The sequence below is a fragment of the Schistosoma haematobium genome, chromosome 1 (genome assembly GCF_000699445.3).
Source record: "Schistosoma haematobium chromosome 1, whole genome shotgun sequence".
NCBI classification, from domain to species: domain Eukaryota; kingdom Metazoa; phylum Platyhelminthes; class Trematoda; order Strigeidida; family Schistosomatidae; genus Schistosoma; species Schistosoma haematobium.
Window position 1 is genome coordinate 14,224,039 of NC_067196.1, and position 20,828 is coordinate 14,244,866.

The 20,828-nt window shown below is 32.2% G+C and overlaps 1 protein-coding gene across 1 annotated transcript in view; it reads left to right on the top strand.

Annotated features, from left to right (window-relative positions):
- MARK4 (MAP/microtubule affinity-regulating kinase 4) overlaps positions 1-17,680 on the top strand; it is a gene marked incomplete at both ends in the record, with an annotated part of 55,842 nt that extends 38,162 nt beyond the window's left edge. The window contains 7 exons of the mRNA XM_051218395.1: positions 1,796-1,895; positions 7,322-7,537; positions 10,395-10,479; positions 10,919-11,230; positions 12,589-13,515; positions 15,646-15,902; positions 17,055-17,680. Coding sequence (XP_051073203.1) covers positions 1,796-1,895; positions 7,322-7,537; positions 10,395-10,479; positions 10,919-11,230; positions 12,589-13,515; positions 15,646-15,902; positions 17,055-17,680 — 2,523 coding nt within the window. The remainder of the gene's footprint in view (positions 1-1,795; positions 1,896-7,321; positions 7,538-10,394; positions 10,480-10,918; positions 11,231-12,588; positions 13,516-15,645; positions 15,903-17,054) is intronic.
- Between the last annotated feature and the right edge of the window lie 3,148 nt (positions 17,681-20,828).

Below are 20,828 nucleotides of genomic sequence, written 5' to 3' on the forward strand. Positions count from 1 at the left end.
ATGAAATACGTTGTGAACTATTTTAGTGAACACTTTCAGTAACTGATTGTTACTCAAAAGGAATAGTAACTTTACCAGATAAATTGAGGACAGAGAACGAGAAGATATGAAAGTTTTACCTCTTTTTAATTGTGATACTTTTGATATGGTACTATAAATAGATCCTAAGGAGACATAATTCAACTAGCCAACATAGACCACGTTGGCTTGCATGCACAGAACTTTACTCTAAGAATGAGATTCAGGACAGACAGACAAAACTGATCATGTATGTAAAAGTGATTGTTATCCAGATAATCAAGTTTCATCATTGATAATATTATATTCAGTCTATTGATTTAGTTTCACAAAATGTCTTTATGAGTCTCTGTAGTACTTTTTTATAAAACAGGGGGAATTCAACGTATAAACTAAGGTGGTTTTGAACAGAAATTTTCACAAATTTACAGTTAAACGTTAAAAGTTCTTCATGGATTTTGCGATTAACTAAATATCCTTAAGTACAATCACTTAACACAATCTGTTTCCTGTGTGTTTTATGGTAACAGTACTGATAAGAACAAAGACTTCATCTAACCTTTATATACTTGTTAAAACATCGATGTAATTGTGTGATCATGATTTACACTTGTCAGATCAAATATTGATGAAAACAGTGTGAATCACTTATTTAGTACAAACCATGAGATAGTTACTTTTTATATTTCATATATACATCCAGTGACCTACACAAGATTATTTAAATGACAAACAGCTGATCAGATGTGATATCATCTATTCCAGCCAATGGTTAACATTTTATTAAATACAATATCAGGAAAATATTGTTTTGCGATTGCTTTCAACTATCCAATAGCGGATGGCTCCCATATGCCCTGGTACGGTCGAGGGTGACGAGAGTCAGCTCTTCCTCTCGAAATGCTCTCACATAGCATATACAACCACTGCCAGGAAAATCCTACTCACCGCCCTCTCGTGGCATTACTGTTGTTTATGAAATTAAGAGGATGAAAAGCGAATATCCGACAATTCAATCCGGTTGGTGGACACGGAGAGTCCACCTGGAGGAGTTGAAAAACCCTGTTTTCAAACTATTGATGCACATGAGCTCCAGGGTTCAAAGGTAACAAATGGCATATGATCCTATTGTTGGTCACCGGCTAGCATAAAACTGCATCTCCCTAAGTTGTTCCAGTGCCTTGTGGATTAGACCTTTATGTCAAAGGCTCGTGGAGTGGTCTCCTAAGAAACCTTCCTGCTCCGGTCTGGGCACCCGCTCAGCATTCGAGCCCCAAAACATATCTAATGATTTGTGTGACGCATATGTATTTGGTACCTTCTTGTACCAATGTTTATGTGTTTAAATAAATAATAATAACTACAATAATTAATGTACCTTTTAGTCGTTATTCCATAAATTTAGTGTGTTATTCGGTTGGAAGAACTTTTTAGAAACGTATAATCAAACTATTTCACTGTCGATTTTTGCATATAAACCACTATTTTATTAGTAGATAATGTTTATCTGGAATTAACAGCTTAGCGCATGACCCCTTGGTGTTTAAAGCCAATAAAAACCGTGTTCATATCATAGCGTAAGCATCAATACTGCAATGTAGTTACATCTAGATAACATGTTTTAAACAGGATTAAAAATGTCTTTAATTCCTTTGCTAGCAACAACCTATCTTTGCTGAAACCATAACATGATAATACCTTTCTTTAACTCCCGGCATGGATAAAGAAAATAACAATAAAAGTTGTGTTTTTTTTTATTATATTTTCTAAAATAAAGGAATTAATGGAAGATCCATGGATTAATATCGGATACGAACACGATCCATTAAAACCGTATGTTGAACCTCGAGAAAATTATAACGATCCAGTACGTATTGGTAAGTCAAATATTAACTAATAAATAATGTTAGTGAAAATAAACTAATTAAGTGAATTTATAAACTCATACATATTCTAATAAACTTTATCTGTTCCTTATTCAAATTTCATGAATTTCTCAATGAACAGATTAAAATATTAAATATAAAGGTTAAATAAGTTTAGGATTGTAGACGGATAATTATCATGCTTTCACTAGTGACTAACTTCAAGAGGAAATTTCTTAATTTCTATTGAGAAGTTCAACTATATCACGTTTAAGGAAGGTAACATCTATCGAGACACCTAAAGATCTTGGATTCAATCGTTGATGGGATTGTAGATGTTCACTGCTTGGATGTCCCATACTTAGTTATAACAACTATCTATTGCTTCTTAGTTATCTAACTTATAGCTGGTTCATGATAATAATAACATTTAATGATCTCCATAATCCTCCAAAAATGACTTATAATATCTACGATTTATTAAGTCTGAAAATAATTTTTTTGTTTTAATGATACATAACAAAAATACCACATGACTAAATGATCTTATTACATAATTAATGAGTTATGCTTTATTTCTTCTCTGGTAATTTGAAAACAGAATTATTTTGTTAATTACTACAACTTAGATTTTAGTAAAAGTTGATATCATTTACAAGACTATTGAAAATTTAGAGAATATTGAATAGCTGCTATATTATCCTGGTTATAAATTGTCATTATTGTACATCCACTATCTGAAACGAGAGTTTATGGATTGTAGAAGAGATGATACTGTAGCGGTAAATAAATCCCCACAATCAATAGTTCTGTAAGTCTTTGAAATTTGGTGTTGACCGCATTAGTTTTAACAGATTCATTTAGCTGAAGACGCTTGGTCATGCATCCTCATCAGATCATGAGTGGGTACACCATGTTACACATCTTCTACAACCTCTAACTAGCTTAGATCAGTCACTGCTCGATATATCAATATTCTATCAGGTATATATTTGAACTCTTTCGCTTTTGACTTCTAATTTGACTGGGTTGACACATTTTGATTATAAAAGATCTTACTACAGGTGGTCGGTCGCGGCCCAGAGAGCCCAATGGTAACGTCTCTGACTGTGAAGCCGGGTGACACGAAACCGAATCCGTCAGGTAGAACCAGTTCCCTCAAGATTACAGGTACACCTTGCTGACGAGTGTCAAAGAGCATAAAACCCAGGTTCAGGGTTTCCTGTTGACTACCTCCAACCATCATTCTAAAGATGTTACTAGTTAAGGTGCTGTCAAACTTCAAATACTTGTGGTATCTTTAATACCATTTAAACTACTGTGATAAATTTGATTTTTCACATTTCATCCTAGTTTTTAAAAGTAAATATATCAATAGGTTTGAGTAGGTTTGTAGTAATCCCATTTAACGACTGTATTATTTATCTAATCACTGTAATTTAGACACTTAATCCACTATGTAAATTTCTATGTGAGTATGATTGAGTACATGTCTGCACATCAATTTTCAACCTATTCTCCCATTGGTTGTAATACACAGACAATCAATAATTTATCCACACTTGATTAACATTCAAAAATATATATGGATTTTTAAGTCACACACACACACTTAGTTTCCCTGTGTGCTTGCTTCTTGTACGCTTGCGGATACTTCTACTAGGAGATTTGGCCTGCACTTAATACTCAGTTAACGGAATACTATAAATTGGAGTCAAATATAGGGGAAATTAGTCTCTTTATAAGTTTCTTGTAATATGTAAGATTGAATGATTAGATTTTATAAATAGATTGCAACTATTTATCATAATTAACCTTATGGTACCTATAAAGTAAAAATGGTTTCAATAAACATCAACATATTGAACTACATACCACACACATGTAGATTTAAAATTAACAACGTTATAATGTATAGACATAAGCTCTTCTATTCATTAATCTACATTCAATTCTTAACATAGATTATACATTTATCATTTAATTTTGTTTACAATGCTTAAGTGATGATGATATAAGTACTTATATTTCAAAGAATAAAGTTGTTTTGTTTTTTCCATACACTTATATTTTCAATAATTGAATACCTTTTCTTTTTCTATATCAATATAGATGTTTCAACTTAACATAACATAATATAAAAATTCAAGTACTTATCTATGTCAAAGAATTGAAGTATTTCATAACTTTAAGAATAATCCAATTCAAGTATTTGATATAGTACCAATCATTGAATATAATAAAATAGAAGAGTAGTTCATTCTATGTGTATATTATTAGTATCCTTATCTAATAAAGTAATTTATGTGTAAAAATAGAAAGAAAGAAATAGACTATTCAATTTGATTAGTAATATCAAACTTCACAAAACAATATTTTAATAGAAATTTAATCATAGAAGTACATTGTAATCATTCTAAATAGATGTAATTAAATCAATTCAAATAAAGTAAACTATCCCTTCATATTCACTTGGTATTGTTTGGCTTGTATCTTTCCACTGAGGTTTAAGACTGCAATTGATCAGTCTGTTATTGGAATATGTGCATACTGTGCGTATTGCCTTAATTCACAAGCTTTTTGTAAGCAATGATGACTCGTCAGCTGGAGTCCCAGAGTAAACATCAACTTTCAGATGCAGGCACATCCAACTGACGAGTCCCAAATAGGATGAAACGTGCGTCCTGGATTCCACTGCTAGCCAATATACACCATTGCTTACAAAAATATCCTTTCATATATTATTTATATTGCCGGAAGATTATATAATATGGTATAATAGTTCTTACTCAATAAATAATATTGAAATATGATTGTTGTCATGGTCTAACTAGTTCTATTACTTTTGAATATTTCTAAGAGTTAATTAACAGAAAAAGATGAAATTGAAATAAAATAAGAATTAATCATAATTTATATTACTAAGTGAACAAACTGATCTAGAGAAGAATATATGGACAATGATCTTGATTAAATGAATTATAAACTTACTTGATATGGGGTCCTTGATTTATAATGTACCAATATGATATTGTTTATCATATCTTTTAGTATAAATCATAAACTTATTTTAGTTAGATCATTATTTAAAATTAAGAAATACCGTATAGTTGTTGAATTCTAGTGCGGGACTCCTCATAAGTGAGCATCCACAACCTCATCATAGGCTATAGAATCTTAGACCTTTGACCTCATGTGCGAACATTTAAACTCTAGACCATTTAATCAATATCCAGTGGTTTACATAACTAATTTGAACTTATTCACGACTGTGCCCTGTCATCTTTCATCGTCTGTACTGAATAACCATCTCAAACCTGACACGGTTGTAGATCATTAGTCATGACTTTTCACCAAACTTTCAGTAGTTCAATGTTGGAATGAAGTAGTTGTCCACTACTTTCTGCTTTTCAATAATGGTCTAGCTAAGATCATTTCTTAATTAAAACAACGGATATCCTACAATCTTTACAAATCCCTCTGTACTAATATTGTATTAGACTTTATACAACATGTCAGTAGTCTATGGTCTATATACGTCTATTCAAAGAGTCTATGTTCAACAATTGCTGAATAACTTCGTTTACTGAATAAATAAATGGAAATTGTAAGCATTACACAAAATTTATGTGCACTATACAAGACGTTGTTCTAATTGCCCAATAATCTCGTGAATAAATATTTTTTCATATACATTAAATAACCCTGTGTCTTGGCTTCTACTTACTAAAAAACTAAAAGAAAAGAGCCTTAAACACGAAAAAACCTGGTCAAAACAATAGTTAAAAGATCAGGTATACGTTTATACAGAAGATAACGATAAGACAGATTATGTTTATTGCACATTTGATGAGTAATTATACCTTGTACGATGATCAGATGTTTATAGAACTATATGTTTCACATGTTGGTGAATCAAATTCTGCGCGATTGGCATAAAATATACATTAGAAAATGGTGGTCGAATAAACTGACTTACTGCTTAACTTTTTACACATAAGAGAAACCTGTAAAGTAAATAACAACTCAATTAATGTTTCTCAAAATAAAAGACTGTTTTCTACGTAACTTGTGGATTTTTATTATTGAAGTCAGTAAATATCTTATAATCGCTGGTTTAATACTCGGTAGTATGTTAGGAACTAGTTGAAAGTCCTATTTAACAGGTTGGAATATATTTAACTTCTGAATTTGCAATAAACATAATTTATGGGATATTCAACTCTTTAATGCTGCGTAATTTTTTTGAATTTTCTTTTGCCTATCGATATGACTCATTAAGTAGTATAATAACTTACACAAAATTCATCTTCTGCTGATTGCTTGAATCTCTTAATTGATGTTTAGAGCTGCAATTGATCAATCTCCTATTATCTGGAAAGACTTCGGATCAAAATGAAGATTCCTCCAATATTTTTAAATACTATCTTTACATCTCGTTGCAGAAACACACATTTAGCCTGTCCGATAATTTAATAACACTCAACCAAGTGATAAATGATCTCTTTAGACCTGATTTTCTTACAGTTACACAAATGAATTTATCCATCTTACTAATCTATCACTTTAGTTGATGCACAAGCTTATTCCAGTTAAAATTACGCAATATTCGTTTTGATATTGACAATTTTGTGATCAGAATGGGGTTTGTGGAGATGGTGGTAATTTTAATAGTTGAATTGATGAGTCGATGTAAGCTAGAACACCATTGAAAACCTGAAAGCACTGGTTGACCATTTCGTCCTACCATGGGAATCCTCAACAGTACGCATCCACCATCCTGTATGTGGAACTCGAACCCAGAACCTTCGGTCTTGCACGCGAACACTCAGCTTTTAGACCAATGATCTGGATTCAAGACGGATTTCCTGGAGTTCTAGTAAGAAGCCATGACCAGTAGAGTCCAATCCGTGTCAAGTAGAGACAGATATTTACCTTAGACAATAGATGAATGGTTGCCCAACCATCTATGGCTGGATTGAAGTTAGACACGAACACCGTTGAATGCCGGCTCAGTGGTCTACTGGTTAAGTGTTCACGTCCGAAACCGAAGTCCTGGATTCGAGTCCCACGTACGGGATGATGGATGCGTACTGTTGAGGATTCCCATGGTAAGACGACATGGCCGTCCAGTGCTTCCAGGTTTTCAATGGTATTCTAGCTTACATCAACTCATCAATTCAACTACTAAAATTAACAATTTTATCTTATTAAAAATCTTATTTTAATTCTAAACGATGTAATCGTCTTTAATTCAGCTGTTTATTTAAATCATACATTTGAACTTAACGTTGTAAAATATGATGACTAGTTGTTGAAATGAATATTTTTCATGTACAAACCTTTGTTATAAGAAAATGTGAAGGCTTAAACTATTTTAATTTATATTTGTACTTAGTCATAACTTTTACACAAATCTATTTCCATTTCTTTTTTAGCCATTATGAATAAACTTGGATTTAATAATGAAGATCTACGTGAAACGTTTGAAAAACGCTTATTTAATAATATCAGAGCAACATATCTCTTGCTGGCTGATACTGAAACACAGCAGAGAATTGGGAAGCAGCTGATATCCGTTGGGAATATGTTATCCAATAGTAATTTAAATTTAGATATTGAGAGGAAAAGCAGTCATAAATCTGTTGGAAGGAGTGAGTATATACCAATATTTAAGGGATTATAGTTTATTTGAGGTAGTTTCGCCTACCGATATTCGGTAACGTACATGTTAACTTTAAATATCTCAACCATCAGTTTACTCAGAGCTACTTTTAGCTAAATGTTTTACTTCTAAGTAGAGTTATTATATAGTTTTAATGTCCTTTTTCCGGCTAAAAATATTCCCAGATGAGCGATAAACTTTATAAACTAAACGGTTGCTAGGAAATTTACGCATGACCAATTAACCAACTCTTTAAATTTATATACTTCTTAAAATAATCAATAATTAACAAAACACTTAACCGTATGCATTAATTTATCAACTTAACATGAAAGTACCCTTGAACAAACTATCTTAATATTGGCTTTTAGTTACAAGTTCCTAGTATATTTGAATTATCACATACAGTTTGAAAAATATAATTGATCTTTTATTTCTGCTGTACCTTGGAGTACCTTAGACTTAGGTTTGACTCTGATTGAAAACCATGTGTATACATTAATGAGAAATCTTGATCCAGTGACGCGAATATTTAGTTCTTCTTGATTTTTAATAGTTCAGTAAGTGACGCCAACTCGTGATGAACATTCACTTGTAAAATTTTACAATCCGTTCTGGTTTTTATTCATCGAATTTGTCATTGAATGTTCTTATAAACCATAAAAATACAAAGAAGATATATTTTTGCATACAGTAACAGGTAATATTTGCTAACTCTTCGTTTAATGATCAGATTAGCAGTTGTAGAAATCATTATGTAGTGAAAATTTAGAGAAGAAATGAAGATAATTCATATGCAATCATATTAAGACAAAACTATTAAGGTAGGTTTGGTTTTTCAATAAACAATCTCTAAACTCACAGTGCTTCTTAAGCAACGTACGACTGAGTTATATGAATTTCTATTTAAACAAATGGATTCCTCCGTCCTACTCGGAAACAATCACACGTACCTATTAACTGGTGAATAAAGTGAGATAATGACACTATTTTTCATATAATACAGAGGTTTACAGTAGTATTTGTTTCCTGGTTTCTTCAGTTTCTTTCGTTTAGAATAAATAATATATTTTGATCCAATTGCTTTTTACTAAGAATGTCAACGAAATAATCACTAGTATATAGAAGTGTAATATATAAGTCTTTATTTAACATGAAGGGATTTGTGGAGATAACAGAATTTTCATGGTTTGAATCACGATTCACTAGTAAAGATCTAGAAGCATTAGATGACCGTTTCGTACCGGTATGAGACTCCTCACTAGTGCACATCCATGGCCTTTGATTTGGGATCAAATAGTGAAAAGATCGTAGTATTTAAAATACTTTCTTTTAGCTAGCTAATCTTTTACAGGTTTCTGCAAGCGTTTATTGCTCTATTCGACTGTTTTCCTGTTATAATAACTTTGTTTCATTGTCACATATCTATTCGATACTCTGAAGACATAAATTATTACCCAGAATCATTGTGAATTGATCGAGAAAAAAAAAATGAAATTCAGTAAGCCATTTCAGTTGTTTGCTAGTGTAGTTGTTGCGTTATAATCAACGTACAGCACAGCATAAATGTGAGTTAGTTCAAGTTGACATGTCCCATTACCGCTATGATATCAAATTAACAAAATACATAGCAAAGAAATCGAAATGATGTAGATGAAAAGATTATCAAAAATATTGAACATTCAGTGTATGGTGAGAAAATACAGAATGAAAAGGTATCTATGAAGAAATGTTGGAACCAAATTTTTTCAAATAAATAGTGAATGGATTTGGGCTACTGTAACCGACTGCAAGCTAAGTACCACCGCTGTTCACAGTTATTACGTGGACTCAAACCAGGTAGTCTGTATCACCCAAATACAATTGTTGTGCTAACTGAACGAAATAACTCCATCCACACATTTCTTAATTATAGACTTGAATATGTAGCAACTGCACCATAAGATATTTTACGTCTCTGAATGAATTCAGTTGAAAACCACTGAAGGTCAACAATTAATTGACATTTATTTGGTTTTAATATAAGACTTAGTAACAGTATGTAATCTAAATGGAAATGAACATAGGATATTGAGATTTTGTTTAAATCAAATAAGTTAACCAATCAGACTCATTTGTTACTGGTTTACTCTTACTAAAGAAATCTGGATGTGTAATGAATATAAACTTTTCGAAGTAAATCAAGCAGTGTATTAGAAACATCTGATTTTTTGAGGTCAATATTAAGCTGATACTATCTCCCAATAAATTTCATTCTCACAATTATCCGGCCTATATATTTATTCCCTCAAATTAAAGTGATTATTTCGTTTGTATGACAACGAAAATCGATTAGTTTATGCACCATTTTTAGTAAGGGGGGTATTTATCTCGTTGTTGACAGCTAGGACTGAACACTAATGATAAATATATCATACCTATTTAATAAGTTAGTGTTTTCATGGACTCAGTAGCTAAGTGAATAATATCTTGGTATTTGAACTGAAAGGTATTAGGTTTGAGTTCTCGATGTGGACATCAACACTATAATCCAGATACATCGAGCTGATGAAATCTCAAAAAAGGGCGAAAAAGCGTCTCCAGAATTCCATTACTATCCACAGTCTTGATGTACTTAAGTACTTGTTCTTAACGCAGAATGTCCTGGGTTTGATCCCCAGTGGCTGATGCGCATTACTGAGGAGTCCCATACTAGACCGAAACAGTTCTTCCACATTTTCAATGGTTGTCTAACTTTAGTCAGTTCATGATCTCAGTAAAATTTTACAATCTCAAAAACCTCCATACTTGTAATGATCAAAGTTTGTTATCATGTAATATTTTTTGTGTCACACTTTGGATTTTAGAATTGAGTATAAAAGACGAACCGAAATCGGAACCAATTCAACGTCATACAACTCCAGTGATTATTTCTACTTCTCGTGATGAACAGTGAGTTAGTTGGCTACAAACAATGCTTGGTTTTCTATTTTTATTAATCAATTATTATAATTTGGAATCCTCATAGAATATTTACAGATAAAGGATATTAAAGTAAATAAAGGTTTTGCAATGAATTCATCATCGTACTCTAAAGTTATAAGCCTATCATTATTGTATAACAACGGTCAGAAGAAGGCATACATACGTAAATAAATAAGACAGTGTTATATGTTGAATTAGTGAACTTTTCTTCGGTCACAGCCTGAATATGTCGAAGTTGTGTGATTTTTAAATTAGAATGATCATTTAAGAAAGAAGTAGACCATACTGAAATATAACAATTATGAACTTACAATTATAAAGCCTGATAATCAAGTTTTAGTTAGTACTTAAAGACTAAAATGTTTCGTTTATTTCTTCTATTTAATAATTATTATATATTATATAGTAAACCAGTTGTTTCAAGTAACCAAATGGATTTAATCATTACATCTGATCCAGATTTATATCAAACTATAGAGCAAACAATGAAATGCTTTGATTCACAAGATATTTCCTGTTCTAGTACAACAACAATAACGAACAATCCAACTAATATTCTACCGAATGATTGCAAACTTTCATATAATATTAATCGTGTACGTGCTAAATCATTGAACGATAGTGCTGGAACAAATGACTCCAATGAGAAAGTGGTTATTTATAGTTTGGAGAATGATGAAGATAAGTTAGAAAATGGTCAATTTGTAAATAATGCCAAGTAAGAAGTTATATTTGAACTGATAAATCTTCTAAATGAACGCTAGATCCGGTTCCTAAGCTCTTCTAGTAACTCCCAGGCTAAATCTAGAACACGAGAGGAAAAGTGCGAAATATGGAAGAAACGCTTTACTCTAAGGTTCGTTTGCGAACAGAAAATCTAGGATATTCATAGTATTTTAGATGGCCTTGGGTTTCCGGAAAATTCTGAAACGCCACTAAGCATAGTAGCAGTATAGGTAATCATCTAATCAGAAACAAGACGTGTGACTTTAAACTTTCTAGATGTTTTTAACAAACTTCTATTAAATGCTGATTGGATAAGATGTTTTTCAGCGTTTTCAGAGATCTTTTGGCTTTTTTTCGAGGAGTTTTCTGGATCTTCCCAACATGAACGTACTAAATTGATCATTGAGTATTAATCGATTTGTTTAATTCTTAGGGCTGACAAGGTTCTATTAATTTACTTGTTAGATAAAGTGATTCAAATTTACAGTAAAGGGAATTCACTTTGTGATTAGGCTGTTAAATTCTGACAGCTTAAAACCCCAATCCACTTAATTTGCTTTAGGGAATCTGATAGCGTTATAAGCCCTTACATAATAACAGTGTGAGTCATGGCTGAGAACATACTCTTGTATTTGATAAACGAGTTAATTTATATTAGGATGAACTATATTTGTTATTGAAGCCTCAGTAGTCCGACTATAAAATCTGAGGTAGTAACAGTAGATGACGTAGGTACGAATCGTATATAAAGGAATAGTTCTCTCATGATTATAGATAAGTTCTGCCGATGATTCTTAGCTTGTATGGAACCTAGATCCAAGAGATTAGTTACCTAACAAAAACCTATTTTAATATACCTCGTCCTTAGTTTACACTTTGACTAAAAATCGATAAAATTTGTAGTCATACTAGCAAAATTGTGATTGATGATAAGGGATTATAATTTCCTATGTAAGAGACTCGGATGTAAATTTACATTCGAGTTTTTCTTTAATCAATGAGTTTTTGTCGACATGTTGTAATGTACAGTGATTTAGTAAGTAGAGATCTTTTAACTTAATGGTAGTTTTCGACACTGGCTCTAGTCAAGCATGACAGATGGACCCACAGCTCTAGTTACTTAAATTACAATTCTAAAACCTTAAACTAAAGCCGTAATTGAATTTTATTTTGTCTGTCAAAAAATCTGAAACTCATAAACACCACATGAAACTGTCTTTTCAATCTCATAATTTATTTGTTTTACAAATCTCCAGTCATTATAAACATACTAAGGAAATTGTTGTTGATAAATTTTTCAGAATATTTTAAAAACAATTTTATTTCACCTTGTTACTTTTCCAAATATAGAAGTACAAATTCATACAAAGAAAATCATTTAAAACGTCATTTCATCATTGATAGAGCACAAACAGCAATCCCTGTTTCATTAGAATCACATTTAAAACAAAATTTAATTATTATTAATGATAAAACATCTAGTTGGGATAATTTACCATATGATCATACTGGAAGAGCAACAGTACCAATTATCATATATCAACATGAAAATCAATATTCCCATGATGGTCATTCATTCCAAAATCAACACTCAAGTAATAATAATAATAGTAATAATGATTATTATTATAAAAATGGAATATCAAATCATCATAATCTAAATTATACACATTGTTCAAATACAAAATATCAAAGAAATAGCAATGTAACAATTCAATCTAGATTTACTAATTCACAACATAAATCTCATGAAGAACACTTAGAACATATAACATCTAATCATGATAAATATGAAATGAATAAAGAAAATGATTTTAAAATAATTGTTTTTCAAAAAGAAACAAAACATAATTCTTATCAATCACCATTACCTAATAACTCATTATCTAATAATAAATTATTACCTATAAAAGTAAACATAATAAATCATGTAAATAATTCAACCAATAATACACTAGATAATAATAACCAATCAAATGATAATCAACAATATAAAATTATTAATTTAACCAATCAAAATACAATTTCATGTAAGCAAAATCAACCAATCAAATTATATGAAAATAATAAATTTTCTCAAACAAAACAGAATAATTACAATCATGATGAGAATAATATTAATTTGAAAAGACCACAAATAGATTTAAATCATTTGAGAAAAAATAATAGTTTTAGTAAAAAGGAAACAGAAATATTGATTATAAAAAAAGATCATTTATCAGAACGAAAATTTCCTCAAAATAAAGAGGTTATGTATAATGGAAATTTGTACAAAGAGTAAGTCATACTTGAAGTATAAAATAATTTCAAATAGTTGAAATCATGAATCATTTGAAGCTAGATAAGCATGGAAAACTTGGAAGCATTGGATGGATATTTCGTCTTATTGTGAGATTTCTCAACAGTGAGCATCCACAACTATGCCTCATGAGATTTGAACCCAGGACCTATCAGTCTCGCACGCGAACGCTTAACCTTTAGACCATTAAGATGGCCGGCATCCAATGGTGTTAATGTCTAACTTCAATCAATCCACTAAATTGAGCAACACATCCACCATTGTCATCAGTGATTTACTACCTCATAACAGACCTGGTTGAACTTCACTAGTTTTGAAAACAGGCTTTCAATCTGCAACTGAAATATAAATTAAATTTCAGCAACCTTCTTGAAAAAAATACATTCAAACATCTACGTCAATATACAACACTTTGATATATATTATAATACAAGAAATAATCAGAATCAGATATATTCAGTTGTATTTTGACATTTTCAAAAATATTCAGAAAAGCCTGTTTATTCCATTTCGCTATTCAGGATAATAAAAACCTCATTAAATTTCTTCTTCATATTGCAAGATTCATTTGATTAAACTAGAATAATAACTGATAGGTCAAACTATGCTTTATATTTGATTCAATTATTGTGGATTCTCCGTGAAAATAGCTTTTTCATTATTAAAGATATTGCTTATAATCTATCATATTCACATCCAGGTAGAATTCTGTAATTCCTATAATTATTTTACTAGACTAAACTCTTTTGTTTAAATTCAGTTGTAAGCAGTTTAGGTTTTTCTCCTTACCTTATCACTAACCCATATACGATATAGTCAGTAAGATGAAAGTCATTCTTGAAAAATTAATTATCATCTAGGAGACATATTGAAATTATAAAAAATAATCTAAGTTCAGCAACATAGAAGATATTGTAATGATCTTTGGTACCAGACAGAGGGATTGTGAGCTGCTACCTAGGTTAGGTGTATAGTCCACTCGCAACAGACAGCCGCATATTTGAACTTATATTTCACCATACGGTCTTAGGGAAGGGTATAATTTATCAGAGTATACAGAAAAATATAACTTCTTTAGGATTACCAAATTAATCACATCGTATTCATGGGAATCAAGTTTGTCTTTTCGGTTTCATTTGACATGTTGGTATATTAAAAATGATTTAGGTACTAACGAAATCCAAGGTTTGTTTCATATATACCTATATAGCCTTATTGTCACCTTTACTTTCATTATTTCGATTCAGTGAATTGGTCGCAATCCGATCTTAGGGTTTGTACATAAAAGCCAAACTTTATTATCGATGGCGTAGCTAATGTTAACTAAAAAATTTTAAGTGACTTTTTAGTTATAAATTAATAACTACCAATGGCATCAAACACTCATCATTTAACATGAAGCCAAAATGATGAACAATACCACCCTAACCCATTATAGTCCATAATGAAATTTTGATGTATATTAGCATCTTAAATTTCTCATGCTTATAAAACTGAAGCACAATACATAAAGGATAATTTCTTGAATTACTGTATAGGAGTTTGAGATGATCAGCTACAAACCCACAAAAGATGATGATAATTCGAAGATTTGTTCTATTGTACTTTATAACACAAAAAGTATATTTGATACAAACGCATTACACAAAATAAAATAACAATATAATTAAGTAGCAGAAAGAACACAATACAAGAATACAGGACATTACAGAATACAATTCAAATAGAAACACAAAAGCGACTGATCAATTACAATCTTAAACATCAATCGGTGGATCCAAACAACCAGTATATATAAATTAAAATTCACCCCACTGCACAAACCAGTAGTTATTTTAACTCAGTAGCTCGGTGGATAAAGTTGTGGCGTTTAAAGCGTAAGGTACTGGGTTCGAGCCATTAAGTGGACATCAACCCGAGGTACATCCAGCTGACGAGTTCCAGATAGGATGAAATGCGCGTCCTAGATTTCCACTACTTGTTTCTTAATAATTGGAAGATCCTAACTCAAGCTTTTGTCCAACTTCCCTGTTTTTTTTACTTACAAATATCAATAATATTTAAATAATTTATTGAATTTTTACTGATCAATAATTTTTCTTTTATAGAATTCATGAAGAAAATAATAAACAATTAACTAGAGAACAGAAACGATCTTTTTTATCATCATTTTCTATAACAAAAGAAAATGGGCAAAATTCAAAAGAAATACTTAACAAAGTCTACATATATAGACCAAATTCTAAATTAGTTAAATGTGATACTTCAATTGAGAAATCTTTTGTAAAATCACAAGATTTTCAATCTAATTTAAATTGTTATGAATCAACCAATACTATTACTATTACTAGTAACCATATAAACAGTAAGTTTAACTATATCATAATCAATTTTATTGAATCGTTTTAAAAAATAGCAACTTTTAAGAAATCTACGAAATAAGATAACGTTCATAATTTATTTAATCAGTTCAAATAGATTGAGGAATATGAAGCCGTACAGACAGATGGATTTTAATGCCTTAAAAGGGATTAACAAATACTTTTTTAAATAGGATTGAAAGTAAAATTTTAGTGGTTCTCGAATATCTAACTTTAATTAAATCATGTGATTATGGTTATTGACCTATACATATAGTCAATCCTCATATATAATTATCAAGTTAACTTGCATTAGGAAATAACGGAATTAAAATAAATCAAATATGAGAATGAAGTTTTGAATAAGTATATTTTGTACAATCGTTGATCAGAACAAACAATCAGAGAGAGGGAACGAAGGGAGTGAAGAGCAGACAGTGAAGCGAAACGGATTGGAGGAGGTATGTTAGCCAACACCATTTAACCAAATGTGAATCGATATTTATAGTTAGAAAAAAAAGTTACAAACGTGTGATGAGTCAGATAAGAAATGCACATACATGCTCATACATAAAGCAGTCAAGGTTGGCAAGCAAATAATTAACAAGGTCACAATATGACTCAAGAAGAATGAATAAATTAGCCCATTCGGAAGCTAGAATAAGCTATGTGGGCTTGACATAGCAACGGACACTGCAAAATAAATAAGCGAAATTTTATCTAACCTAAGGCCTTCTTGTGGAGCTTCGAGGATTTGCGTATAATTACGTATAATAGTAACAGTTGCGACGCCCGCGCGCCAAGACCCAGGGATCTGACGATTTCCCCGCAAAAACATTTACACACGACGGGTATTTTCCTCAGGAAGAACAACCTTCCTACCAGAAAAGCCAATAATCTTCACCAAAGAGGCTTGACCAACCTCAAGTCTGATACGTCAACTTAGTTACATTTGAAACTGATTTTTTGAGTAAACTTTGAAATAAAATTTGGCCAGCGGTTTCATTTGTTACTGAACCATTAGAATTACTAGTTAATAATTCCAATTCGTTGACTATAACACCTTCAAAACCATTTCTCACATCACAAAGATTCTGTTTAGTAATTCGAAAACTGTTAAATGTTCAACTCTTTGTTTTCACTTAAATATTTGACAGGTACAACTGCTCCAAAAGTAAACAATATACACTATTCAAAGGGTTGTACAATCAAACCTAATTTCGGCCAGTGTTGGAGCAACAGCGGAACATCCCGACAGAATCTCAATAGCATAAATAACATTCGCCATAATAATAATAATAATAATAATAATAATAATAATAATAATAACAGTCCACAAAAACATAACACTACACAAGTCCCTAAAATAAGTCAATTGAATTGGTCCTATGGAGTAGCTGTACAGAATCCAAACCTCGAATTACTACTCAGTACATTAGATCAAGTTGTAAAGAAGTCTTATATTGATCATGTACATCTCAGTCCTTATCATATTCTTTGCTCACAACATGTACATTGTAATTATCAAAGTCAAAATAAACACAATGACAGTCAGCACACTAAAATTCCGTCACAGTTCAATCATGGTAAGCTTTATAAAAATAGTTACAACCGTGATAAAATACCTTCTTTGTTAAAATGGGAAATGGAAGTTGTACATTTGCCAAGATTTCAGACATATGGTATACGTTTTAAGGGAATTGATGGAGATCTTCGACACTTAAGATCCATGGAAAAATCACTTACTGAACAACTTGTACAAACTATGAATAGTATTAAATAAGCTATCATTATAACCTTGATTTCCATTCCTGTGAATTTTTTGTAAAGGAAGAAAACATTAAAATTTGTAGTATACTACAAATAATTATTTTCTTATGAAATTCAACTTTCACTTCTGTGTAAATTTTGTTCGACTGATCTAACTACTAATAAGTAGATAAATATATTGAGATAAAATACTAAATAATAAACTCTTCGTTCTCAATAATTTAAGTCCAATAACAGATGAATTGATTTCTGGTTAGGCAAACTTATGAATACATTCCATTGAAAACTAAATAAAATATCTATGTAAACTTAGCCAATACTAAAGTATGGCATTAGGTCAATATAAACAGAAATGTTTTCTCGAATTTAATTTGAATGCTAAGACTAAGTTTGTTATGATCACTCATTAAATGATTTCGACCACTGAAATTACATCAAAAGGAATCTATTGTTATTGCATAATACCGGATAAAGTTTAATGTTAGCGGATTTCTTTATTTGTAAGACTAATATAAGCTTTTTTAAAGATCAAAGTCAAACTTAGGGAAAATAGTCCGAAAAATGTTAACTAGGATTTGATCTACAAATCTACAACTGATATTTTACACTGATGCTACGAGAATGGTTGAATTATATTGATGTTACTTGAAGTCTACAAAAAGTGAAAATATGATTCTAAATCACTGACACAATAGTGAATTATTACGCACTAATTCTGGATGTTTTTAGTTGTGGATACAGTTCCGATAAGTCTTCCAAGAAGTTTAGTAAATGATCATGTATTAGTTTTGGGATGAAAAGTTGGATATATAGAGGCCCAGCTGAACACGTTAGTGACTATACGGACTCAGTAACTTGGTCGATAATGTATCCATGCTTAATTGATAGGAATTACGTTCTGGACCTCAGTGTGAACAAAAACAATGGAATTCAGACACATTCAAATGACAAATCCCAAATAAAACAAAACATACGTCCTGGATCCTACTGCCAGCTATGTACCATATATACTAGTTGTTAAATTCAACACCTCTTCATAAACTTATGGGTTTTTCTGATGAGTATGGCAATTAAAACTCCGCTTGGAGCCCCTCTGGGGTTACTGCCGGTCCCAAGTCCGGATAAAGGAGGAGGGTTGTGCATGGGGTTAGCGACCCCGTCCCGTAGAAAAATAACTCGCTAAAAAACGCCAACCAGAAAAAATAATTTAAACCGCCTAAACTCTGTAATGAGAGTTAGAATGTCTTCATTTGGAAAAGTTATGATGTCTCATGATGAAAGCCAAGTTCCTTCGGAAGTTACGAGGCTGATACACCCATTCTGACAACTAGACACGATTGATTTAGGTACATGGAATGTTCGTACAATGTGGAAGACCGAGAGAGTCATCCATGTTGCTGTAGAAATGAAAAGATACAACCTGGAGGTACTTCGAATCAGTAAAACACATTGGAAGAAGGTTGGACAACAAAACCTAGCTTCAGGAGAGCTGTTACACTTTGGTCATGAAGAAGAGAATGCCCCACATATACAAGGAGTTGCACTGATGCTATCCAACCAAGCATAAAAAGCACTTATAGGATGGGAATCTCATGAATCCAGGATCGTCAAAACCTCCTTCAAAACAAAGAAAGAGGGCATGACAATGAACATCATCCAATGCTATGGGCCTACCAACGACTACAATCAAAAAGTTAAGGATCAATTCTGAGATTGGCTGCAGTCAATCGTTGAGAACTGCCCAGTAAAGGACCTGGGCATTCTGAATGGACAACACTGGATATGAAAACATCATGGGACATTATGGACCAGGAGAAAGGAACGAAAACTGTGAGAGATTTGCAAATCTATGTGCCTTCAATAAACTGGTCATAGGCGGCACCATATTCCTAAAGAAACGCATACACAAAGCCACATGGATTTCACCGGATCACACTACACAGAATAAAATCGACTATATTTACATCAATAAAAAGTTCATGAGGACAATGGAGGATTTGAGAACCAAGAGAGGAGCTGATATAGCTTGCTTGTCGCTAATATGAAACTGAAACTCAAGAAGCACTGAACAACGGGGCGGACAACATCATACAAGTTTAATACGGCCTTCCTTCGGGATACTGACAAAATCAACGAATTCAAAAATAGTCCTCAGCAATAGGTTTCATACCTTTCACGATCTACTCAATGGAAAGGAAACTCCTATGAAGAACAACTGGAAGGGGATCAATGATGCAATCACTTCAACATGTCATGTTCTGGGCCATAAAAAGCACCATCACAAGGAATGGATCACTGTTGATACACTGGATAGGATTCAAGGAGGAACAAGAAGGCAGCAATCGATACCAGCCGAATAAGAGCAGAGAAAGCCAACACACAATATGACTACACAGAAGTAAACAAGTAAGTGAAGAGAAGCATCAGAACTGACAAAAGTAAATATGTGGAAGATTTAGCAATGATGGGGGAAAAGGCTGCAAGAGAAGGAAACATGAGACAACTGTATGACACAGGACAGTTGACAGACTCGTTCGACGTGAAGACCGGTGTCAAGCCAGGTTGCTTACTCTCACCCTTTCTCCTTCTCCTGGTGATCGACTGGATTATGAAGACGTCAACATCTGGGGAGAAGAATGAGATACAGTGAACAGTTAGGATGGAGCTGGATGATCAAGACTTCGCAGATGATCTGGCTCTTCTATCGCACACGCAACAACAAATGCAGGAGAAGACGACCAGTGTGGCAGTAGCCTCAGCAGCAGTAGGTCTCAACATACACAAAAGGAAAAGTAAGATTCTCCGATACAACACTAGACGCACCAATCGAATCACACTTAACGGAGATTTGGAAGATGTAAAAACCTTTACATATCTGGGCAGCATCATTGATGAACATGGTGAGTGTGATGCATATGTGAATGCACGGATCGGCAAAGTAAGAGCAGCATATTTACAATTGAAGAACATCTGGAACTCAAAACACCTGTCGACCAACATCAAGGTCAGGATTTTCAATACAAATGTCGAGAGAGTTCTACTGTATGGGACGAAAACTTGTAGAATTATGAAAGCCATCATCCAGAAGATACAAGTGTTCATTAACAGCTGTCTACGCTAAATACTTCGGATCCGTTGGTCAGGCGCTATTAGCAACAACC